At 45.2% G+C, this 22723-nt stretch overlaps 1 protein-coding gene across 4 annotated transcripts in view; it reads right to left on the reverse strand.

Moving 5' to 3' along the window:
- The window catches only part of Nup214 (nuclear pore complex protein Nup214), a 356899-nt gene that overhangs the window by 273909 nt on the left and 60267 nt on the right, over nt 1–22723 (reverse strand). For all 4 annotated transcript variants that reach the window (XM_055063139.2, XM_055063141.2, XM_050195519.3 and 1 more), the window contains exons 12-13: nt 19149–19281; nt 3115–3161 (exon numbers count right to left, since the gene is read on the reverse strand). In XM_055063139.2, the coding sequence (XP_054919114.1) occupies nt 3115–3161; nt 19149–19281 (180 nt within the window). The remainder of the gene's footprint in view (nt 1–3114; nt 3162–19148; nt 19282–22723) is intronic.

Below are 22723 nucleotides of genomic sequence, written 5' to 3' on the forward strand. Positions count from 1 at the left end.
TATTTTATGATATGCTTACTGTGTCGCTCTAACTTGTTATTTTCACATTGGGCTATGCAGTGTTATCTAATTATTGTGCTTACTTCTTTGTATAGTTATATGTATCTATTAGCGCCTTCCCTCTGTAATGCTTCATGTAAGCCCTGAGGGTACTATAAATAAATAATGTCCCGCGACAGTTGCCCCTTCACACTCTTGGTATGCTTGACCGCGTAACATTGTTGTATAGCAGCGAAGCTGACCTTCGGGAATTGACATCATGCAACGTGGCATGCTTTCCGCGCTTCGAAGCCATCAGCCAGGATTACAAAGGTGGATTCGGCTCCCCTGTTGACAGTCGCAAATTCTTTCAATGAAAATAACGGCGCCAAACAGCGAGAAGCTTGGCAGCGAGCGTCTAAAGCAGTTAGGCCTAGCGTTTCCGCGATGGTTCCTGCCAACGAATCGGTGTGCGAGAGCGCCGGTTCGAGGCTGTGATATAAACCAAATGACAGTGGCTTCGATTAATGTTGTTTAGGACCTGCAGTCACGGCGACAAAATCGGGAAAATGAGATGGCGAAACGTTTTCCGTCCGAAACTCCAGCCTTTCCTATACACTGACTCTATCGGGTATGTGGCGGATCCGCGAAGGCATCCGAATTATCAGGCATGTCCAAAAAATCGGTCGTTGACTGTAATTACATGTAAAAGGCGTTCGTTACGGTAACGCGTTTCTATTCATGCCAACGGTACAAAAGCAAAACCAGAGCCAGAGGCCACAGTGGCAACAAGATAATGAAGCCATGGACATGAGGGAAAAACAGTTAAAAAGGTTCTAAGTCGCTCACAGTGCCCTCAGTCTACTTTTCGTTGTTATGCGCCTCAGCTAGGGAGCGCCGCAACCCTCGGCCAATAGGCACCCTGCAATGAAGTTTGGCTGTACATGTCGCACCACCTAGGAGCGGCGGTGAGGCCCCGCGAGTAGGCCCTCGCCGTCATTTCCCCACTGCCTGTATTGCGCTCAGGCCAACCTGAAAGCCTCTTTTTCTAATTTTTCAATGGATTCATTGCGTCCTCTCGGCAGCTCCTCCGTGAGAAGTGTGAACAAAACAAATAAGCTCAGAAACTGCTGCGTTAAGGATTGTCACAATCGCGAAGGGGATGTCGGCATCAAATTGTACCGCTTCCCTTCAAAACCATGGGAAGCAACCCGGCATGGTTCCCTTCAAAACTATGGGAAGCAAGCCGCGGAAACACAGCACGCAGCGGACTCCGTCCCCATCGCAGATGATTGAGCCGTGATCGCCGGCTCACCCTTGCATGTGTTAAGTTGCACATACAGCATACAGCATGCGGAGCCAATTTTATCGCCCTTAGATTTTGTATGGAACCTCATGGCACCGACAGAAATGCGCCTGAAGTGTCCACATAATTGCTATCACAATAAAATGCTCGGCTATTCATACAGCCTCTCACCCCAGCAAAGAAGTATTCCCTGCTGTAGGACGTATAGCTGCTGTGCAGAGGAAGTAGTCAGTAAATTAGCCCAAGAAATAGATTTTTTCCTGTAACGATCTATTGAAATGTGTTTTGTTCAAATTAAGATTTGAATACAGACCTGCGGACCCATCACCTCAAGTTAAGGCAACGATGGGACTGGCTCTTCAATTAGATCTTGCGACATTTATGCCATGAGTGTAGTATTGAGAAGCTACAAGTTCTTTTACCAATTTACATCAGCAGTCATTTAAATTCATACATTAACCAATGGTACTACTGAGCTTAGTATGAGCTGTAACGTGCGACTGCGTTGCCATGCACTTTCGCGTAGTAGCTCATACTGAGCGTGACAATACATTCTATGTGCTTAGCCTTCCTGACAATCTTTCTCTTCTACTGTTGCCATATTCGTTGTCATGCAAAATATGGCAACCTTTCAGCTGACAGTCAATTGCATGCAGCCCAGTTGAGTGTGCTTTCATCCTCCCCTCATAAATAGCATTGTGAGAGTGGCACTGAAGGACACAAATCAGCTTTGTATTTACATCCATAGGCTCATCCTCTCTACAAAAATGATAAGTGGCTTGAACTAAAGAATACAATAGTATGTTTTTTGTACTTGTATCAGGTCAAGCTTTTATGTATAGTTAACATGGCATATTCATCAACACTATTGCAGCTTAAATGATCTTATTCATGTGTAAATGAAGGTGCTACATTTAGACAAATATCCATGACTTTAATGCAGTTTCTAATCAAACGTAGTATGGTATTCTCTATAGCCTACTTCCACAGATGCCATCATTTCAGAAAATTGTACATCATATCCAGTACTTCATAGCCACTGCAGCTTATACTACATGTTGACACCTTTCAGCCAGAACTTATGCATTTAAGTACTCTTATTTTCAATGGATAGGTGAGGACTCACTAGGTGAGTCATACCGGCCGACTATTTCCAGAACTTCCTATGTGAAGCTTCCTATACTGTTGCTGTGACTGAATCTTCTAATGTCACGTGTACAATAGCCAAATATCTCCACCTTTTATCTTTCTTTATATTTGTAGTATTATACTTGAAGTTATTTTGTTTGTTTTGGCCTTCCTGCTAGGACATTTGTAAAGTCTAGAGTACTCTGTGTGATATATATATATATATACCTTCTTAACCTATTCTGTGTCTTGGACGAGCTGAATTCATCCACATGTTTCTGGTAAAAATGGCCAAGGATGAAAACCCAGCTCGTCAGCAGCACTTTGCATTTTTCGGCAATTGCATGGACAAGCCTAGTTTTGTTAAGTTCTTACTCATGCTTTTGGCAGATGGCAGCAGACAATGACAGCGCAAGCAGAAGTGCATTTGTTCTATCTGAGGAGGAAAAATGTGTTACCAATTCGGGGTCTTTTAAAAAAATTTGGCGATCTTGGTCAGAGCTCGGCATAATATCGTGGCATGGAAAGGGCAAAAATATTTAAATCAGCACATAATTAGCTAATTAGGTGCTGTAATTAAGATAATTATAGATACTGGTTTGTAGCAAACTAATTTAATACTCAAAAATGCAGACACAGACGACAGTATCAAGTATCACTTTACTGCAATAATTTTATTATGAAAATTTCATTTTACTTGCCTGTGGTTGGAAGCTGAGGAGCAGCACTAGATCCCACTGATGGTTTCCTAAACACAGGAAGAAAGCACATGGTACAGACATAACATGGCAGCACTACTAAAATGGCATGCTTTTCTGGTTCTTCTCTTCAACTACAAAAATGTAGGCACAAGCTTTAATTACTTTGTATAATCTGAAATTATAGGCACCAAGATTGTAGGTTTAGAAGGTGTGTTCACATTTTAAATTTCAAATGCAAATTGAATATAGTATTTCTTCTAGGTGCATTAGATTAAAAAAGGAGGCACTTAATTTTCAGAAATTTTATGTTATATGTTTTTGAGAATGCATTCACAAGCGCTCACTTTAGTCTCTTTTTCTTCTTTTTTTCTCAGCAACAAACTTGGTAGTTCCACAAAAGGTGATCATTGTATGAATATTTCGTTATATGGTAACTCTCTCTTCAAAACATAGAAAAATTAACACAGCTGGCGTTCGCTGTTACGACTCAACACATGTTTGGTCCGAAATTGTATTTTTAGCGTCCTCATTTTTGTTCCTGGCACTTTCCCGCATCAAGCTGCAAATCTCAGTTAAAACATTATCTAAAGAACGAAATGCGACATCATAGCTCTTTCAAAGTGGCGCCCAGCCGGTTCCTATCACCTGCCATTTCGAAACTATGAGTGCAGCTGCCGCCATATTATTCTACGAGAGCTTGTTATATATTTTACTATTAGCGGGACAGGACTGGATTCTGCATACAATAGTGAGGCATTCTAGATGGCTGGAAGCAAAAACTACTGCAGCATGCAAGCATTCTGCAAAGGTCTTGCCGTTACAGCTATAGCACCAGACACACGCACGCTGAGTCGCAAAGTTAAGTTTTCTACGTCCTTTCAATCGAAAAAGCACAAAGTTCGAAAGGTAGAACGTCACCACGACCTTTTATCAGCGATGGCGTAAACAAAGCATCGACGAACCACGATCTCCCGATAACAGCATAGTAACCAGTGTGTCGGAACGGAGCAAAAACGAAAAACGAAACAAAACAGTACTTTTGACCAAAACGAAAACATAACCAAAACGTTACTCATTATTTTGTTTCGGAGTGAAACCGAACTACTTCTTATCAGTTTTAGGTTCAAGGAGAAAGTCTACAATCTGAAACAAACATCAGGCAACGTTAGAATTAGCGCAGTATCTCAGGGGTCCGCATAAGCGTGTACCTCAGGCAGGGATAGTGTGAGCAATAGCAGGTCAAGCACTCCACTAATCTAAGCCTACCGCTCGGTGCACTAGCAGATCGGCATCGAAGCAAAACACAGGGCTTGCACGCAAAGAACTTATCGTTTCATTTTCGACAGCTACAACACTTTGTTATTGAAGCTTTAGTGTTTGTTTAATTTGTTTTAGCGGAACAGCGGTGTCACATTTCAGCAAATACACTCGATGACGTGCTGCTTCTGAGATCATGCTCAGTGCCTTACCTCAAGGCACTGAGCATGATCTCAGAATTTATAATAAAAAAAGAAAGAAAGAAAATTACCATGCCTTTATCACTACTTTGCTTCCAAAATTTCCGCATGCAAGGAAAAACCGTTACGAAGCATTACAGATATTTTTTTCTTTTTTCTTTTCAGAGGAGAACAGGAAAGGAACTTTTTTCAGTCGAACAAAACTAAAACCAGAACGAAAAGCATTTCGTTCCGACACCCTGGTACATAGTAACCACCGACTCTTTGCAGCTGTGCGACAGAGCTGCATTGTATCGAGTTCATGCAGACTCAGGCGGCACTAATATCTGCAGCAATGATAAACTGGCAACGCTTGAGCAGCCGTTTGTTCAAATTGGTTGAAATAGTCAAAACAGGCACAGTGTATGCGCTACTACACAAATGACTGCGGAATAACAAAAGTGCAACTGTCATGGCCTTTGATATTGCACAGTCACGTACACCAGTGCTATCTCGGAGGCCACGGCCACTGTACTGTCTCACCCTGAAGCATGCTGGAGACATGCCTTGAAAGCATGGTTACCCTAGCATGGCTGAAAGCAAGTGACTTTTGTGGCCTTTGAAATCTGCACGCAGCCCTGCTCGCTATTCTCTGCAGTCTTATCTTCGTCACTGTTGTAATGGAGCGGGGGGGGGGGGGGGGGGGGGGGGGGCACTGCCATGTGCCCAGTTTGGTTGCGCTTCCGCACCCTCCTTTTACCGTTACCGGTTTTGAAGTGTTTGTTCCAACAGTATGGCGCTTTTCAAAATATTTATTATGCCTGGGCACAGTTTCAATAGGCAGGGACAGAAAATCGAAAATGCAGTGAAATGTGATTGTTATAACCGATAACTCGTTATACCTGGGATAGTTATAAGCGGGTTCAATTGCATGTGCACAATCTGCAAACATACAAGGATGCAACCACTGAAAGTTTTTTCACGTCTTTCTACAAGATTAAAAACCAAATAAAGACCATCTATGGCATAAGTGCAGTATTCCAAAAAGTGTACAAGTCCCCATGTAATTTACCAAGTCTGGACATTACAGAGGATATACAGTATACACATACAGAAGCAGTGAATGTAATGAGCAGAGCAGCAAAGCAGCACACACGATGGCTCCAAATTTAAATAAAAACTGCGGCATTCAGCAGTGTGTCATTGCTTGCTGAGACATTACAAAGCCAAAGCCATCAGCACCTTTGCAGTTTGTGATGAAGGCAAGACTCTCTCTCGCATCCCCTGGCATTTAACTTCCCTGCATAACACACTCGCAAGAAGGGGAGTCCAAGCTGTAGTTTAAGTATAGCTGCAATGAGAGATGATGTGATTTTTCTAATGCAAGCACCACTTGACGGCGTGGATTACTCGAGTGCAAAAGGAACTTGCTTCCTTCTTTTAAGCTGTGGGACCTCGGTGCGCTCCACAAGATTGTCCCATGAAGGGTTCCTCATCCAGCTTCAGAGCGTGGCACTTTCATGTGTGAACAAGATCGCTTGGATGCATTTCTGTTCATGGAACCACACTAGCAAACAACTTAGGTGTCAGTGTTGAACATGAGTGAACATTGACAGCGTAACCTTGAATGGTGGGTCGAACTTCTTCAATTCCGTACTGTTCCATCAAGAAACTATTCCTTGCCTGTGTTTCAGCTAACTAGCATTCTTATAGAATGAGCACTAAGTGCCCCTTTTGTGTTTGCACCACTCTGCAGTCTTTTCTTACCAAGCACTTGAGACCCCACAAATTTAACCACCTGTCATGACACACTCAAAGCGTGTCTTAAAGAAATTGAAAGGAAACAGCATGAAAACCTGACTAATGCCAATTATAGCATCTGCCCATGAATTTTACTATGTTTTTTTTGCCTGGATGTACCATGCCTATGACCATATCCAAAAGAAATGTCAAGTGTTTGATGCTATCTGGTGGTCAGATTGTGCTCAGTGTAAGACAACAAATTCATTGTATGATATCTATGCAATCCCACATTCTTTAGGTTGCAGCTAAAATTAGAAGCATCCTTACTTTAGCTCAGTGTGCTGAGCATGGATGGGAAAGCAGTAGTATGTGCCATAATATCTTTAGCTGCAGACCAAACAGAAGTAAACAAACTTTTTGTTTTTTTTTGTGCACCAGCCAACAGACCAAACTGAAGAACACTGAATATGTTCTAAGTTCATTTCAACAAAAGAGCAAGTTGGGGGAGTAAATTGCCATTTATGAAAACTAAACTTCTTGAGGAAGAAGTTTGGTCTTTGGCAAAGCATTTTTGATATCTTTATTCTTCAAGTTACGGTGCTAAGAACTAGTAGATACAGTTGGACCCACTTCTAACGATTTCAGGTGCAGTCAGACCTCAATATAATGAAGTTGTACTTGCAATAAAAAACTACATTAAATCGCTTGCAGTGACAACACTCGCTGTGACCATGCAAGCGAACACTTTGCACCATGACTCTGAAACTTAAAATTACAAAACCTGCAACTCTAGAGGTGGAGGAAAACAATGCACATCAAAATACCAACGATCTTCATTATACATCAGCACCTGTTTTAGATTACCTTTAATATACAATGTGCAGCCCACATACAGACCACCATGCGCAGTTACGGCCAGGGTAGATGAGGAGATGAACGCATAGGGGGAGAGGGCAGATAGGTGCGTGTCTCCTACACCACTTCCGATCCACGTGCTTGATCAGGTTACCACGCATTCACTCCTTCCACATCCACCTTACATTGAAGGATTCGTCAGCTTTCGTGTTTCTTTGGGAGCACTCCAAGCTGCCACATGTCCTTGCAAGTTGCTCACTAACACAACAAAAGGTAGAATGGTGTTTCCTTCCTACTGCGTTCTGGCTTGCACGCTTCTACACTGTTTCTGCATGTGGAAGGACACTTGAAAATAACTTTTGCCTCGGCAGTCATTTTTTAAGTTTTTTGCTAGGTTAACCAGCCATACAGGCTCCAAGTACAGTGGAACCCCGTTCATACGTTTTTCACCGGACCGAGGAAAAAAACGTAACAGCCGGGAAAACGCAACAGTGAGGAAAGCTCCGAAAATGTATGAAAAATGTGCAGCTTCAACTATAGACAATTTATTTCCACAGAGTGCGCTTAGAACTTGAAAAAAGTCTAGAATGGTGGCTTGCCGTTTTTTTCGCTCGCTAGAAATCGCCACACGTTTCTCAATAGCCTGGAATAGCCTGACAGCATTGCTGTCAGCGTCGCTGCGAGGTGCGACGTACCTGCGGAGGAGGTCCAGAGCTGTGACGGCTTCTGCAAAGCTAGGATTTTGGCAACTCCCCAGCATCATGCGGCTCGTGCTCCTCGTTGTCACCGCGCCACGGCAATGGCAACGGACGAAGGAATATCCGCGGGAAATTTTGCCCTCTTTGGCGTAATCATGCTAACGTGCTAACGATTGTTTAGTACTGCTGCGGAGCGCGCGCGTCCGAGCAGCCCGGTTGCGTGCGGCGCAGCATGGTTTCGAGAGAAATGTAAACAAGAGAGAAGAGCTGTCCCAATAGGCGGAGCAACGCCATGAGCAACGCCAACTTCTAGCTTCCCTTTAGCTACAGCTTCACTAGTATTTCTAGGGACCCTAGCTTCACTAAGAGTGACGTCAGGGCCTCTCCTGAGTTTCCTTCCTTCGTGAGTCAACCCGTCCAACAAACCATGCAGTGACCGTAATCACAGTGATGATAGTGAGAGTATTTTTCACGATTGGCCACCTAGTGGCGGCCTCTCGAACTGGCGGGCGGCTTCTTGCAGCCAGTTCCATAGCCAAGCCCAGCCAAGCCCGGTCAAAACTCGTCAAAAGCCAAAATGGCGGTTGGAGCGCGTTGCCTACTTTAGCCCAGGCGGGTTCGGGTTGCGACGCATCATGCGGGAATGTTTTCACAGCTACTACGTAACAGCGGAGTTCCTTATACATTGGATCCTATGGAAGCTATGCCGGGATCGGATGAAAACGACGTAGCAGCCGGGAAAACGTAGCAGTGAGGAACGTAACAGAGGGGTTCCACTGTACATGCTTGAAATAAATGGCTGTAAACTTCATTACACTGAAATCTTCTCATGAACTTACCTCAAAATAGAAAAAAAAAACTGTTTTCAATGAAATAAAATTTGAAAATGAGAATAGTTTGTTACATCGCAAACTTTGTTAAATCAAGGCTCGTTATATCGAGGTTTCACTGTAGGACGATGTATCGGTTATAATGACCACATTTAAGTGCATTTACACTTTTTGGCCCTGCCTATTGAAACTGCATCAGGATAAAAAAATATTTTACAACGAAGCTTTCTTTGCCTCTTCCTTTAACTTATCCACTGCTGCTGCTATCTTGCACGCCACGTTGAGGGGTGGTTCAGAGTGTGTATATAAGTGGCGAGAACAAAGAAGAGAGGAAAGGCAATGAAACTCGTTTAGATCTTTCGACTGTGTCGCCACAATTCCCGTTAGAGCTGCCTGGGTGTCGCCACCATACCCACTCGACTGCTGTGATTAACCATGAACCCCTCTCAAAGGCATTGCAGAAACTGCATCACTTACATTTCTACTAATGTCTGGAGGGGAGGTAGAGAGAATGTTAGAGAGGAGTTAGGGAGAGGAGGCAGAGAATGGGTAGAGTCGATGCAGTCATGAAATGAGTAAAAGCAGCCTTGCCACTCTTCGCTCACAGCTTGCATACATGGGGGCAGGACGAAGAGGGAAAAGGCGACGTAATAAGGCAACGAAACGCTACTACAAGACATGGCAGCAGTTGTGGACAAACTAGCTAAATTTAAATTCAAGGTACACTACAGTATATTCTTACTATTTCTGAACAATAAACCCCATGCAAAATTTCTTAAGTGGACAACTGACATAGGTTGTGTGGATGCAAAGCTGCATTAAAGCACCACAGTGTCTAGATGATACTAAGAAAGCAGCCACCCATCAAATGAACACTTCTGTACCTGCTGCATTATGGTAATGGCATTGCTGAAGGTCACGGGTTCGATCCCTGCCTTGGCAGCCACATATCAACGAGGCCAAAATGCAAAAACACGCGTATACTCAGATTAAAGTGCACGTTAAAGAAGTCCAGGTGATCAAAATTAAAACAGAGCATCCCTGCCGTATGCCTCATAATCAGGTTGTGGGCTTGGCACGTAAAACCCTCACAATTTCAAACTTTAACACTTCTGCTCTGAAGCACTGCATACCTGCCAACCCTTCCGATTCGCCCGGGAGACACCCAATTTTTTACTGAATTTTCTGATTGTATGATCACTGTCCTATATCTCCCGAAAAGTGGTCTCTGTTCGCGCATTGATGGTTTTTGAGAAACCGGCACCGTGGAACTTGCAGCCACATCGTAATCGTCAGCATCACCAACAACGGCCGCACTAGCACCATCGGTATCGTCGACTAAGCAGCCGACTACGGTGCCTAGTAAGCCGACCAAAGCCAAAGCCAACGTAGCTCTTGCATTTCATGCAGGCCTTCCTCCATGGTGCATCTTGTTGTTGTTGGTTGTGTGTATGATTAGTGTTGGCTAGGCCGTCTGTGGGCGGTGCAGCGTGTGAAGTTAGAATCCTCATGTGCTTGATGCTATGGCGCTATCAAAGCCCAAGAAAAGGTATCTGCAGAAGTTTTTGCGATCTTAAACTTCTGAATTTCCGTGCTTTTTGACATCAAGAAAAGGAGAACATTTTGCATTTTGTATGTGTGGATGCGACGTCAGCGTGTCACACGGTGGCAAGGGCGACTTAAAACTGCATGTTTCCACGGCGAAGCATCAAAGCTATGTTCGCACCACTGAGCAGCAAGGCAACACAGTGAACTTTCTCCGGAACAATTGCGACAATAGTGTCATACATGCGGAGTGCCTGTTTACGGGATTCCTCATCAAACACAACCTACCCCTTAGTGTCAGCGAACACGTTGGGTCTCTTCTATGGAAAATGTTTCTGAAATGTGACGAGGCGAAGCATTATGGATGTAGATGTAGGAAGGCAAAAGCAATTGTAGGAGATGTGGCATCAAAGGTGCAGAGCACGATGCTGGAGACCATCAAGCATCGTGCTTTTGCTGTTGCGGTCGACGGCAGCAACGACACTACTGCACAGCTGTACCCGATTGTGGTGACGTACTACGTCGAGGAATGCTCGCACATTGAGAGTAGGTTACTCAGCGTTCAGGAACTTCACGGGGAGGCGACGGGAAGAAAAATCGGGAACCTCGTGTTGAAGGCAATGGAGACCTTTGATGTGCCCGTGTCAAACTGCATTGCATTTTGCGCCAACAACGCAAATGTTAGGTTAGGGGGGAAAAAAACGGCGTTGCCACAGTCTTAAAGGAGATGCAAGAAAACTTGGTTGTGATTGGCTGCCCGTGCCCTCTAATTAACCTTGCTGCCGAGAAAGGAGCCGCATGCTTGCCGGCTAAGTTTGATGAGGTTTTTGTGGATATCTTTTATTAATTGGAGAAAAGCTCTAAACGCAAGGGCAAGCTGCCTAAATTTCAAGAAATGCACAATGTAGAAATGCGAAAAACTTTGAAGCATGTACCGACTCGTTGGTTGTCACTAGGCAAGTGCCTGACAAGAATTCTTGACCAGTGGCAACCTCTGGTTAGCTTTTTCTTAAGTGAACTCAAAGAAAAGAATCAGTGCCCATCCTTTTTAGAGTCTTATCAGATTCCTCGTAGGCCCAAACTATCAGTAGGTGCAAAGTCCGACAAAGCCAGTCGCAGGCATAAAGCACCAACCGAGAAGAAGGATGCCCCAGCTGCAAAAAAAAGCCAAAGTGTTATCAGAGTCTGCAAGACAAGAAGCTGTTCTGACTCGTGAAGAAAGGCTGCTTCATTTTTTTACCTCTGACATTAACTTGGCTTTCGGATTTTTTTTTAAAGGTGTGATCCCACTTTTTGAGAAAGCCAACTGCCAGCTACAATCACAGGCACCTCAAATATACATGTTCTGCAGTCGGTTCTGCTCCAATTCCAAAATAAGCTTTTGACTAGGTTTGTCTTGCCAACTACTATAAAGGGTGCTCCTTCTCCGCTTGAAGTTCTGTATCAAGATATCCGTAATCAGAAGGCAGACAGTGATCTGGTCATTGGGTGCCGTACAGCAGCATCAGTAGAGAAACTTAGTTCACATGATCAGACACAATTTTTCACTTGTGTCCGCTCTTACTTTACCACTGTGTGCCATTACATGAGGCACAAGTTCCCACTTGAAAACGCAACTCTGAAGAATGCGGTGGTGGTCAACCCAAATTTATTTCAGAGGCGTCGCTCTCTAGTCTTCGTTTCTTTATTCAGAGTTGCCCTCAGCTGCTGCCCTGAGATTCATATGGCAATGAATCTGCTGAAGATGCTTTAAATGCTCTCGAAGCTGAGTTTGCGACACTACAGGCATACAGTTTTCTAGAGGACATTCTGAATGAAGAAAGGTGCGACGTGCAGTGGTCTAGGGTTGGAAAAATGAAAAACACTGATGGAAAACAGATGTTTCACCGAGTTGCCAAGGTGATGCTGGATTTACTCGTGACCCCGCATAGCAATGCAGAGTGCTGGAGGGTTTTTAGCATGGTGCGAAAAACTAGGACTGAATTCCGCTCATCAATGTGCAACACAACCCTCCAACACCTGCTGCTAGTGAAGGGCCATCAGTCTGGACCATGTTTTGAGCAAAGCTACTCCAACAAATTTTTGAAGCAAGCAAAGTCTGCTACTGCAAGGTCCCTGCAAAAGGAATCATCGAACACTGCCTGAAGGTTTGAACACCCCCCCCCTTTCCCACCGGAGATTAGTCCCACCGGACGAGGCAATGCTTCCTTTGACTTAGGTTAGTGCACCGTCCATCTTGCCATTTTCTGTGTTTGCTCTATCAGCATGGAAGTGCCGACTTCAAAGACATGCCGAGTTCATCACGATGCCACAATTAAAAGGAGTGATCACGTGTGTAGAGACGGAAACCGGGCCGCATCACGGGCGTTCTGTGTTCCTGAAACTTGTATGCGGGACTGGCGCAAACAGGAGAGGCATTCTACACCGGCTGCTGCTACGTAAGCAGTGGCCGCGCAGCCTCTATTTACGTAAGCGGGTGGCCGCATGGGGGGGCCACGCGGCCCCCCACACCTCCACCAATATGTTACAGGGATGTTGGGTGTACAGACAGATCGTATTTACAATTTATATACAAGCAGAGTCAATGGAGTTAAAATGGCTGACTAGTAACAACACGCAGCAGCCAGCGCCTCGTGATCTTCTTCCTCTCTCTCCTTTTATCATTCCGTAACACTTGAAAGCGATCTGCAGTGGAGACAAGAGTCTACGCATCTACACGCACCGCACCACACTGTGTTCTCATTGCTTAGTTCGCGTTGAAGCAAGAGGCTGCACAAAGGTCAATTCCCTCGCTCCTGCTACTGCACTTCCTCGCTCCAGCGTTTTGATAAAGAGTTTCCGCGGTCATTGAGTGAGACGTGTTCATGTTTGCTTGTGCGCACGTGACACTATACTTGTTAATTCAGCTAGTAAGCGAATGTTTAAATGTTTATACGGCCGGTAAAACTACTATCCTTACTTTCCGTATAGCTGTCTACTAATTTGCTATCGTAATCGATGCTTCGCCTTTCGGGCGAAGCTGCAATTTTTTTATTTATTGCAACTTTAGTGAATTGGGGGTAAATCTGTTTTTTCGAAATTAGAAAAAGTTGTATTTCTGTATGATAGAATGAGGTGTGCCGTACTGTAAAGGACTTTTCTTTTTTTTAGGTCACGGCAAATGGGTGAATGTTAAAATCTAGAGCATTATTTTTTTCCTTTTTCCTTTTATTTGGTCGTGGAAAACGGGTGCACGTTACAATCGAGAGCGCGTTACAATCGAGTAAATATGGTATTACCCGACACAAAGCAAGGCAAAGCAATCGCTTCTGTGCCGTTGTAGCCATCGTACACAATGCTGGCCCTCCCGTAATCGAGAGTAGATGTAAGCATGAAATGGTAGCCGGCAAAGCAGACTGGTTGGAGGTGACACAAGCCACAATCTTAAAATGGGTGTAGTGCATGTTCGCAACGGCATACCCCACAACACCACACTGCACCATGCCATACTGCGCACTGGTCCATATGGACGCTGCCTAGCTAGAAGAAAAGCGCCTGAAGGATGCGCAACTAAACATCTCAGCAAATCTCGATTCTTGCTCCGTGATCTTGACGCAAGAGGTCACGTGTTGGGCCGCCACTGAGCAAAGGGCTGGCTTCATGGAGCATTCCCTTGCCAAGGCTAGCTGCATAACATAATGCTCTCTAACTTTTTCCTTCCCCCACGAAGGCAAAGCCAAGGAGGTTTTTAAACCTCCTTGGGCAAAGCAGTGCATTAGACGCTTCCGGCGTCACACCATGCCGCAGCTCAAAGAGCGCTGTAGATCCGCACCAAATTCCATTTCCCAAAATTGTAGAGTATGTTGCCCTGTATCTGCCTTTTGAACGCTGCCTATTGGGAACGACAAATAAAACTTCAGCATACTAGAAGTTACAGCTTGAGTGATATATTGTGAACAAACATTAGGAAGAACTCGGAAGTAATATTTTTTTGTAACTTGTTTGGGAGTAACTAGCATATGTAATGCGGTCCTGTACAAAGGGTGGGGGGAGGGGGTCATCTCGTTTTATTCTCATAACTTGCCCGGATGTTCTCGTTAGAGTGCCCAGATGTGCTCGTTTCAGTGCCTGGATAACGGCTCTGGCTTTTAGCTCAAGGTCACTTGAAGGTCGCCGACAACGGGAGCTAAAAGCATTTCATGCTTTAAAAACAGAGTGAGAGAAAGGCGCACGTGAACTTATGAAGCACGGAAGTGCGACCGCACTGAGTGAACGGCAGCGCGCACCCCGCTCTAGTCCAATCTGGTTGCACAACTAAAGACATTAGTCAAACTGTGACGAAGATATAATATGCAAGATGAGTGAGAGAGTGCTACGCGTAGATTTATGAAGCTGCAAGGAAGTCCCGAAAACTTGAGAGGAAGCTTTAGCTCAGGGGCTCTGATCTAAATACAATGCAAACGAGAAATCCTTTTTCGAGGCAACCACTGCACCTATTTTGGTGAGGTTTATTGCATTTAAATGAAAAAGTTAAAATCTAGTGACTGCTGGTAACAAATTCTTGATTTAGGCCATCAATGCTTTAATAAAAATTGTTGAAAATCACAAATTTTCAGAAAGCAATACAGTAAAAGCTCGTTAATTCGAATTCCGCGGGGATGCTATGAAAATTCGAATTATACAAAATTCTAACTAATGAAAGTCAGAGGAAAAAATCGCTCGGTTAAGGCGCGTATATAGTCTGACGTGGCGTGAGCACGCGCGCACACGCTACGTCACGTTGGCGTGAACAACGTCTATACTTCGAAGCACTGGCGCAGCCAACGTAACCGAACGCAGCCAGCGCGCCCGACGTCGATATGGCTCTTGCTCCATCCGCGTGTTCGTCGCGCTGACTGGGGCGGAGAAAAAAAATGTCACAGTCTCGCGCGAAAAGCGAAGCATCGATTGCGATTGAAAATTAGTAGATAGCTATACGAAGTAAGGATAATAGTTTTATCGGCCGTATAAACTTGTAAGCATGCGCTTACTAACTAAATTAACAAGCACTGTATCACGCGCGCACAGGTGAGCATGAACGCATCTCGCTCGATGACCGCGGAAACTCGCTGAAAAACGCTGGAGTGAGGGCACGCAGCAGTAGCAGCGAGCGAATTGACGTTCGTACAGCCCTCGCTTTAACGCGAACGAAACGTAGAAAGCACATCGCATATGAAGCTACCGGCAATACGCGCACTACTTTGTCCACGTCGCAGATCGCTTTCAAGATGCGGCGACCGCATGGCCGCGCGGCCGCGCCGTAAGCAGCAGCCGCCTCAGCCGCCGAAGGTCGTCCCCCGGTCCCTCCCTCGCCTCACCCCTCTGCCTCGCGCGCGACAAGAGAGGGCGCGCTCCTCCCCACCTTCCCCTCTCGCGCACGCGAGATTGAGCTAGGATGTGTTGGATTGAGCCGCGTTCGCCGGCTCACCCTCGCACGCTCGTACGCAAAGAACATGGCGCACGGCGAGGGTGTTATCGTGCTTGCCGCTGATCGAAAAAGCAAAAGCTGCGCGACCCGCGCGGCGACGCCAGCGTGCTCCCGCGCACTAGCACTCACCCCATCCACGATGATGCGGAGTTCGAATTATCAGTGGCGGTGCGGATTTCAGTGTGAATTAGCGGGATGTGTTGCATATTGCTTTCAATACATGGTGGGACGGACCGCGGCAACTAATTCGAATTATCCGAAATTTCGAATTAACGAGTAGTGAATTAACGAGCTTTTACTGTACTATGAAGTTTACAACTCTAACTCAATATCACAATTCAGTGAATTGTATGAATAGTACATCTAAAGAGGACAAAATTGATGTAATCTACATGACTTTCAAATAGACCACTAATATGTGAGTAGGACTTTTGCAAAACCCTTGCACACAATGTAACAAATTCACGTAAGATGTAAATTGGTAAATCAAATTTGTCTGCTTTGGATGCCCTAACGGATGCAGTTAACAGAACTGCATTATCTGTTGTTAGTGCAGACCTATGAATTTGTAAACTTTGTGCTTCCACTTTTTTCAATACCAATTTTTGAAACTTTCTTTTAAAAAAGTTTAACTCAAAATTAGCAATTATGTACTACTGAGAATATTTTTGTGATCACAAAATCAGCCAACAGCACTGGTTGGCCAGATGCTTTCAATATGATGGCAATGCAGCAGTGGGGGCAACTGATTTTTCGCTGTGTTTGGCACGAGAATGCAAATTCCCGGCCACATGCAGTGCAGTAGTAATATTTGACTCGCATGTTCACAGAAGCTTCTTTGACAAATTAGCACTGCTTTCTTACTACTATGTTCAAAATGTGTTTCAGGGTCCGTCTAAGAGAGATACGGGCGATTACAAGTTACCCTTCTACTGAACCATGATTTTCCTCCTCAGCTCGTTCCCCGAGGCAATCGGAGCTAAGTTCTGCATTCATTGGCTTTACATCGTGATGTGACGTCGTGTTGTCTACTTCTGGTGCTTTGAAGCCAGCGCGCGAAGCCTTTCCGACTTCTCCACAAGCCATCTGGCCGTCGATCCCTAGCGAGAGCTGTCAAAGCAGCGTGCACTGCGAGCATTCTGTTTCGACCATAGTTTCGACCATTGTTCGCGTAACAGACCCAGAGCTTGAGTAGTGGTTGGGCCGGTTGAGTGAATAGATGGGTTTTGACCCATATAGCAGTGTGCTTATTTCACAATCCTGAGCTCCACGTTGCCGATGGAAGCAACGATTCACCACCGTCAAACTCGCCGGATTCCCGCCACAATGACAACGATCACTGGGGAAATTCACGCCTGTGTCCAATCATTGCACGAGCACGGTATTGTGGCAATAATCCTCTGGTGTGAAGTGACTGCCGCAAATGCATAGGTCTTGACACCGACCGGATACTGACAGCCCGATGTGCTGCAGCCACTCCGCTCGCCTGTTGCCTTGTAGAGGGACGCAATGTCACAGCTTGATATGTTGCCAATCGCTAGATTTGCAGCCCACAATGCAACAAGGGTGATTCATGGTTCTTGCGAAAAGAAACCTCAACACCAACAGTGAGCGGGCAGCTCACGTCAATATGGAGCACGTTGTAACACAAGCGGACACTTGTGTGCTGGAAGTGCTCGAGTGCAGTGATAAATTATTGTTGTGTGCTCTCTTTCTGTTACTTTTTTTAAAGAAACAAGTTAACCAATATTCCAACTATTATGAACAACTTTTGTTCATCATAAAGTTGGAAAAATGATCAGTGATGCAACATGGGTAGTCAATAGGAGAGCTCGCCCAAATGACATCCCGCTGTGTAGGTTGTAAAGGGGCAGCTGAAAACTCAGGGGAGCGGCATTGCTGCGATCAGTAGTGAAGCATATATTAAAAACCCTATACAGTCGAACCCACTTATAACGATAGTGGTTTTAACAATATATTGGTTATAACAATGAGATGCTGCTGCACCATCAATTTTTGTATGTTTTTCATGGTGAATTCACCTGCTTACTACAATGCCCCGATGCCGCATTATCGGTTATAACGATAAAGTGATAATGATGATGAGGTGTGGTGTTTTATGGCGCAAGGGCCAGGTTTGGCCAAAGAGCGCCATGACAAGTGGTAATGTTAACGATGTATTATGGATGACGTGCACAATGAATTCATCATGGCAGATGTGATATGGCTGTAAAAGGGCCTAAAAACTTCCACTGTAAGTGGCGTAGAATAGATACGTGCTAAAATAATGGCGCTGACTGGGTAGTGATGCGGGCTATGACAATGGGCTTTCGTTAAAAACATGATGCAACAAAGCATAACAATGAAACCAGAGTTCCAAGTGAGCCCTTGAATGCAGGCCTGTTAGTCATGTGCTAAAAGTTGCCTGGCCAAATGATTTTCAGGGTGTCGGTTTCGGCTAAGAAATCTAAAACTACTTGCAGGTTAAAGACGGTTCATCGTTAAGAAAGAATGCAGGGTGAAGAGGTATATTTTCGCGATATGCAGAAGGAAAATACTTTTTCCTCTCTGTTTCTATTACAGGGCACTGAATAAGAACATGGAGGACTGTGAGACTATTGCCGCACTTAACACAAGTTGGAGGATCGCCCCCAGTCAAGAGATGAGAGTAGATACCGTATGTGTGGCCTATCCTTAATCGGCAAAGAAGTACTTCCTTGTACCTTGCTATTTTCCCATTTATCCAGTTTCCCAGTTTTGGTTTTATTATGTGAAGCTTATTCTTTACTTGTGTATCCCATTCGCCTTGCCAATGATTCCTCAATTTACAGCGTAGAAAAGGCTTTAGGTCTGCGGCAGGGATGTATAACGATGAAGTCTGGCTGCTGGGTGTCCAAGCAAAGGTAGTGAAATGCGAAATTCTTGAAAACAAAAAAAGAAAACGAGAAATTCGAGCCGCTCCACAATGGGCCGCTGCTCCAACAGCTGCCGCGCGCTCATTTTCCAGCCATCTCCGCGCAGCTCTCTCCAGTCGCCCTTCCACCCCTTCGAACACGAATGGGCTGCACCCATAGCTCTACACAGCCCCACCCTCCGAAACACGAATGGACCGATCCAACTGTGGTGCTCACAGATTGCTCGCATGTTGCTCGCTGGCTCCTCCAGCTCCTCATTCAGCACAGTTCTGCAAACAGCTTAATCGCTGAAACGCTTAATCTGCCATCCCCCTATTTTTATTTTTTCATGCAACCTATTTATGACTATTATTGGTTGTAACAATGGAATTTTCGTGGCACTTGAATATTGTTATAAGTGGGTTCAACTGTAAAAAATTACACTCCTTGCACTGAGTGCTGAGTGTGTCACTTTTTGATCAGAAGGACCTACACTAAAGAATCAGTATGTTTGCACAAAACCGTCACAATTGTTTGAAAGTCCCTTTAACAAACCTGATACCTGATACGATTGCCAGGACACATACCTGATACGATTGCCAGGAGCAGCTGAAGCTGCTGCTGGAGAGGCAGCAGCGTGAACAACAGGCAAGAAGCCAGTTGATGTAGTCGGCGACACCAGTTGCGGTGCCTGTTGCATTGGTGGCTGTGGAGGGTTGGCTGCAAAAAAAAAAAAAAAGACAGACTAGCTTTGTTTTCAACTACAGTGAACTCTCACTTGAGTGAACGTCAAGGGACCGAAGGAAATAGTTCACTTAACTGAAAGTTCACTAAACTGAATATTCACTAGACCAACATAAGACATGGCATACAGAGTCAAAAGTTTGAAGTGCAATTCACGGAGCAAAAGACATGGCATCCACAGTATTAGAAATGTGTGAAATGGAATTTGTACATATCAATGAAAAACACACCACGTGGGTCGTTTGTGTGCACACGCGGAACCAACGAGACTGGAAAGAAAGAGACGGCGACCATGCCACGACTAGCCGGTCGGAAAAAAACACACACCACGTGGTTTGTGGGGTGACAGATTGCCGCTTTGCTCTGGCGACGTTGTAAGCGCCAGCAATGTTACTTTGTTCATGGCCTCTGAGATTACATGCTTGCTCGTTTTGTGCGGGCGATCTCAGAAGCCATGCCTCATTGCCGTTCGTTTTCCACGCCGCCGCTTTGCCCCAGGGGCGCTGTAGCGCCAGCGACGTTACATTGCCGCTGGAGCGGCGGTTTGATGAGGTCGGGCATCGGTTCCGCCTGCAGTGCAGTGCAAGCCTTGCCACTCTGAGAGAGTTCGTTAAACTGAAATATTGACTGTTCCGAAATTCGTTTAAGTGAAACATTTTTGCATAGAATCTATAAGAAAACTGCCGGGGATTTTTAAAAAGTTCTTTATTCTGAAATATTCAATAAACCGACGTTCGTACAACTGAGAGTTTACTGTATTAAGTATAAGGGAAGAAAAGAATTCCAGCGTGATTGGGCCACTTGAAGCAAATGTAATTAAACCAAATGAAATAAAGCTCGCAGACATGGCTTTGTTTTATGAAAGTTCCCAGCTGTCACGCATTCATGATAAAGAATAATGCCTGTTTACGGCAATTGAAGCATTCTCAGATGATTTCTTTGCAGCTTCAAATTTCCCCGTATACTGATCGGATAATGCATGGCAAAAAACAGTGAAGAATGCCTTAATGTACAAGTGCACTGAGCCTCAGCACTTGAGCATGAAGAGAAGGCATAAGGTTGCATTCAGGCCACTGTCAAAGCTTTTCTGTAGCACTTTGCATGACAGGGTCACATGGTAACACCAGTATGCATTGCTCTTGCCACACCCTACAGTCACAGCACAGTCATGATTACAAATAAATCACAGGCCTTGTACAGAAAGGAAAAGTTCAATATATTAGTGTTCACCAAACCAGATTGGAAAGGAAAACACTGACATTGCTAATGACCTTAAAGGGGTCCCGAACCATATTTCTTTGAAGCCCACAAAAGGCCTTGGAATCAGTATGGTACCTCCCAGGAATGTATCACCGAAATAATTTTTCAAAGAGACCTAGTATGAGCCATAGATACTTTGAGTGCGATATTTACCTTTCCAATTCGCCATTCAATGTCCCCTGTTACAAACGAGCAACAGCCACACCCATATCCGGCATGGCACACTTTCTCTCTAGTCTACCTTCCACCCTCTGCCAAAGTCGGAGGGCGGAAGAAAGGGACAACAAAGCCGTGCGGGGGCTGAGGGGCAACAAAGGCATGCCATGCAGGCTGCACAGTACAAAGAAAGGTGTAGCGAAGCGGCTCTATTTTTTTTTTCCCCCTATATTTCACATTTGATTTCTTTTTGGCGCAGACACTACCCCATACCAAGGTTTATTTGTTATAGCCACTATGTCGCATGGGAACATTGTAGTAAGCAGTTTTTTACCATAGAACACACACAAAATTTCAGTGCCTGGGCTGCTTACTATTACATCCAAGTATTGTTAAAACCAGTAATGCTATAAGTGGGTTCCACTGTAGTATGCTTCTTTCTGCCTAATACTTAACAGTAAGACCCTGTTGACTGAAAGCTGCAAGAACTTAAAAAATTTCGAGATAAGCGAAATCACGAAAACAGAAGCTCGCTGGTGGCACACAGACCACAAAGAGCGTTTCTAAAATGTGGCCACTAATACTCTCCGTCACGTTCACATCAGCAACAGGCCTGTTGGCGTCTACAGGCAACGGCATTACTGGCACTGTGTCAAGAGCCAAAATTATTGATCTTAATGCAACATTTGAAGCCAGTCATCCCTGCATGACCAGTTCCAGACATCCAAAAAGCTGACGTTGCTACTTTCTGCATTGTAATGAATTCTGGACAATTTCAATTCAAAAACCGAAACTGAACTGCAGAAGAGTGTAACTGTCACGCCTTTAGCAGACGTGCACGTACGAGTGACAAAACATTTACGCCTCATCATCTTGCGAGCATAAAACAAGCAACCTTATCGAATTGCGATCTCACAATATGTTGATATAGTGTTGATCAGACTCAAGAGATAACACTCAGATTGTTGCAAACCAACACGTTCCCATACCAAAGGAGGCTTCATCTCATGTTCCCTACTCAATATGACGAACAATGTAAATACTGCGAACAGCTAGGAACCTTCTGGCACATTCTCGTAGATTGCAAACAAAATCCAGACTTGGCTCCTCTACCCCCCACCCCCAAGAGCAGAGAGACGCTGCTGTACAGCTCCTGCCTCTAGGACCAGATCATGTTGATTGAGAGGGCGGTCGTAGGCAAGACAGCACATGGATTCCTGTCAAGAGGGAACCAGTCCTGCAAATAGAGCCATCTTTAGGCTAATTAAAGATGTTTTCTCTCTCTTAAGGTAATGGTTAATACGCTGTGACCTGTGGGGATGCGCGACTCTCACGCATCCCCTGATATGCTGTTTTCCCGCACGGCTCGCGTGGCCTGGCGCCCGCGGCGCTCGGAGTGGTACAAGCGCGGTGCGAGAGATGGCGCGACCGTCGCATCGCGGCCGGGTTACTCGGGCGCCGAGGGACAAGGCGCTGTCTCTTTCCCGGCGAGCCGGCGAACAGCGTGGACATTCCGCGCGCGCTGCGACCATGCTTCTGCGAGACCGCCTCGCGTGGCCGCCTTCGAACGCACGACCGTTGGCGTGACCGAACACGCGAACGACCAGGCGTTGGGATCCAGCATGGGGCGAACATATTCGCTCGCAATGCGGTCGCGGTAAGTCGGACTTCTAGATTTGTCGCGCGCCCATCGGCATGTTTTGTGGATAGCAACTCGGCTAGCTGGCATTGATCTATGAAAGGTGCAATAAATGCCCTTGTGACTGTTTGCACTACTGTGTTGTCGTTCCTTTGTCCCAAGAGTACGGAGGAGAACCCCGTATCTCCCACAGACCACATTGATGCATCACTGACAGCATCCTAAATGAGGAGGGGGGGTGAAAAAAAAAAACTACTCTCAGCTTACCGAAGCTGCATGAGGCCACAACAAAATGGCAGTGAGCAGCCAAGCAAGTGTGCGTGAGCTGTGATAGAAGACAGAAGGGGGGAAAGTAAAGCGGAG

The sequence above is a fragment of the Dermacentor andersoni genome, chromosome 1 (genome assembly GCF_023375885.2).
Source record: "Dermacentor andersoni chromosome 1, qqDerAnde1_hic_scaffold, whole genome shotgun sequence".
Lineage (NCBI taxonomy): Eukaryota > Metazoa > Arthropoda > Arachnida > Ixodida > Ixodidae > Dermacentor > Dermacentor andersoni.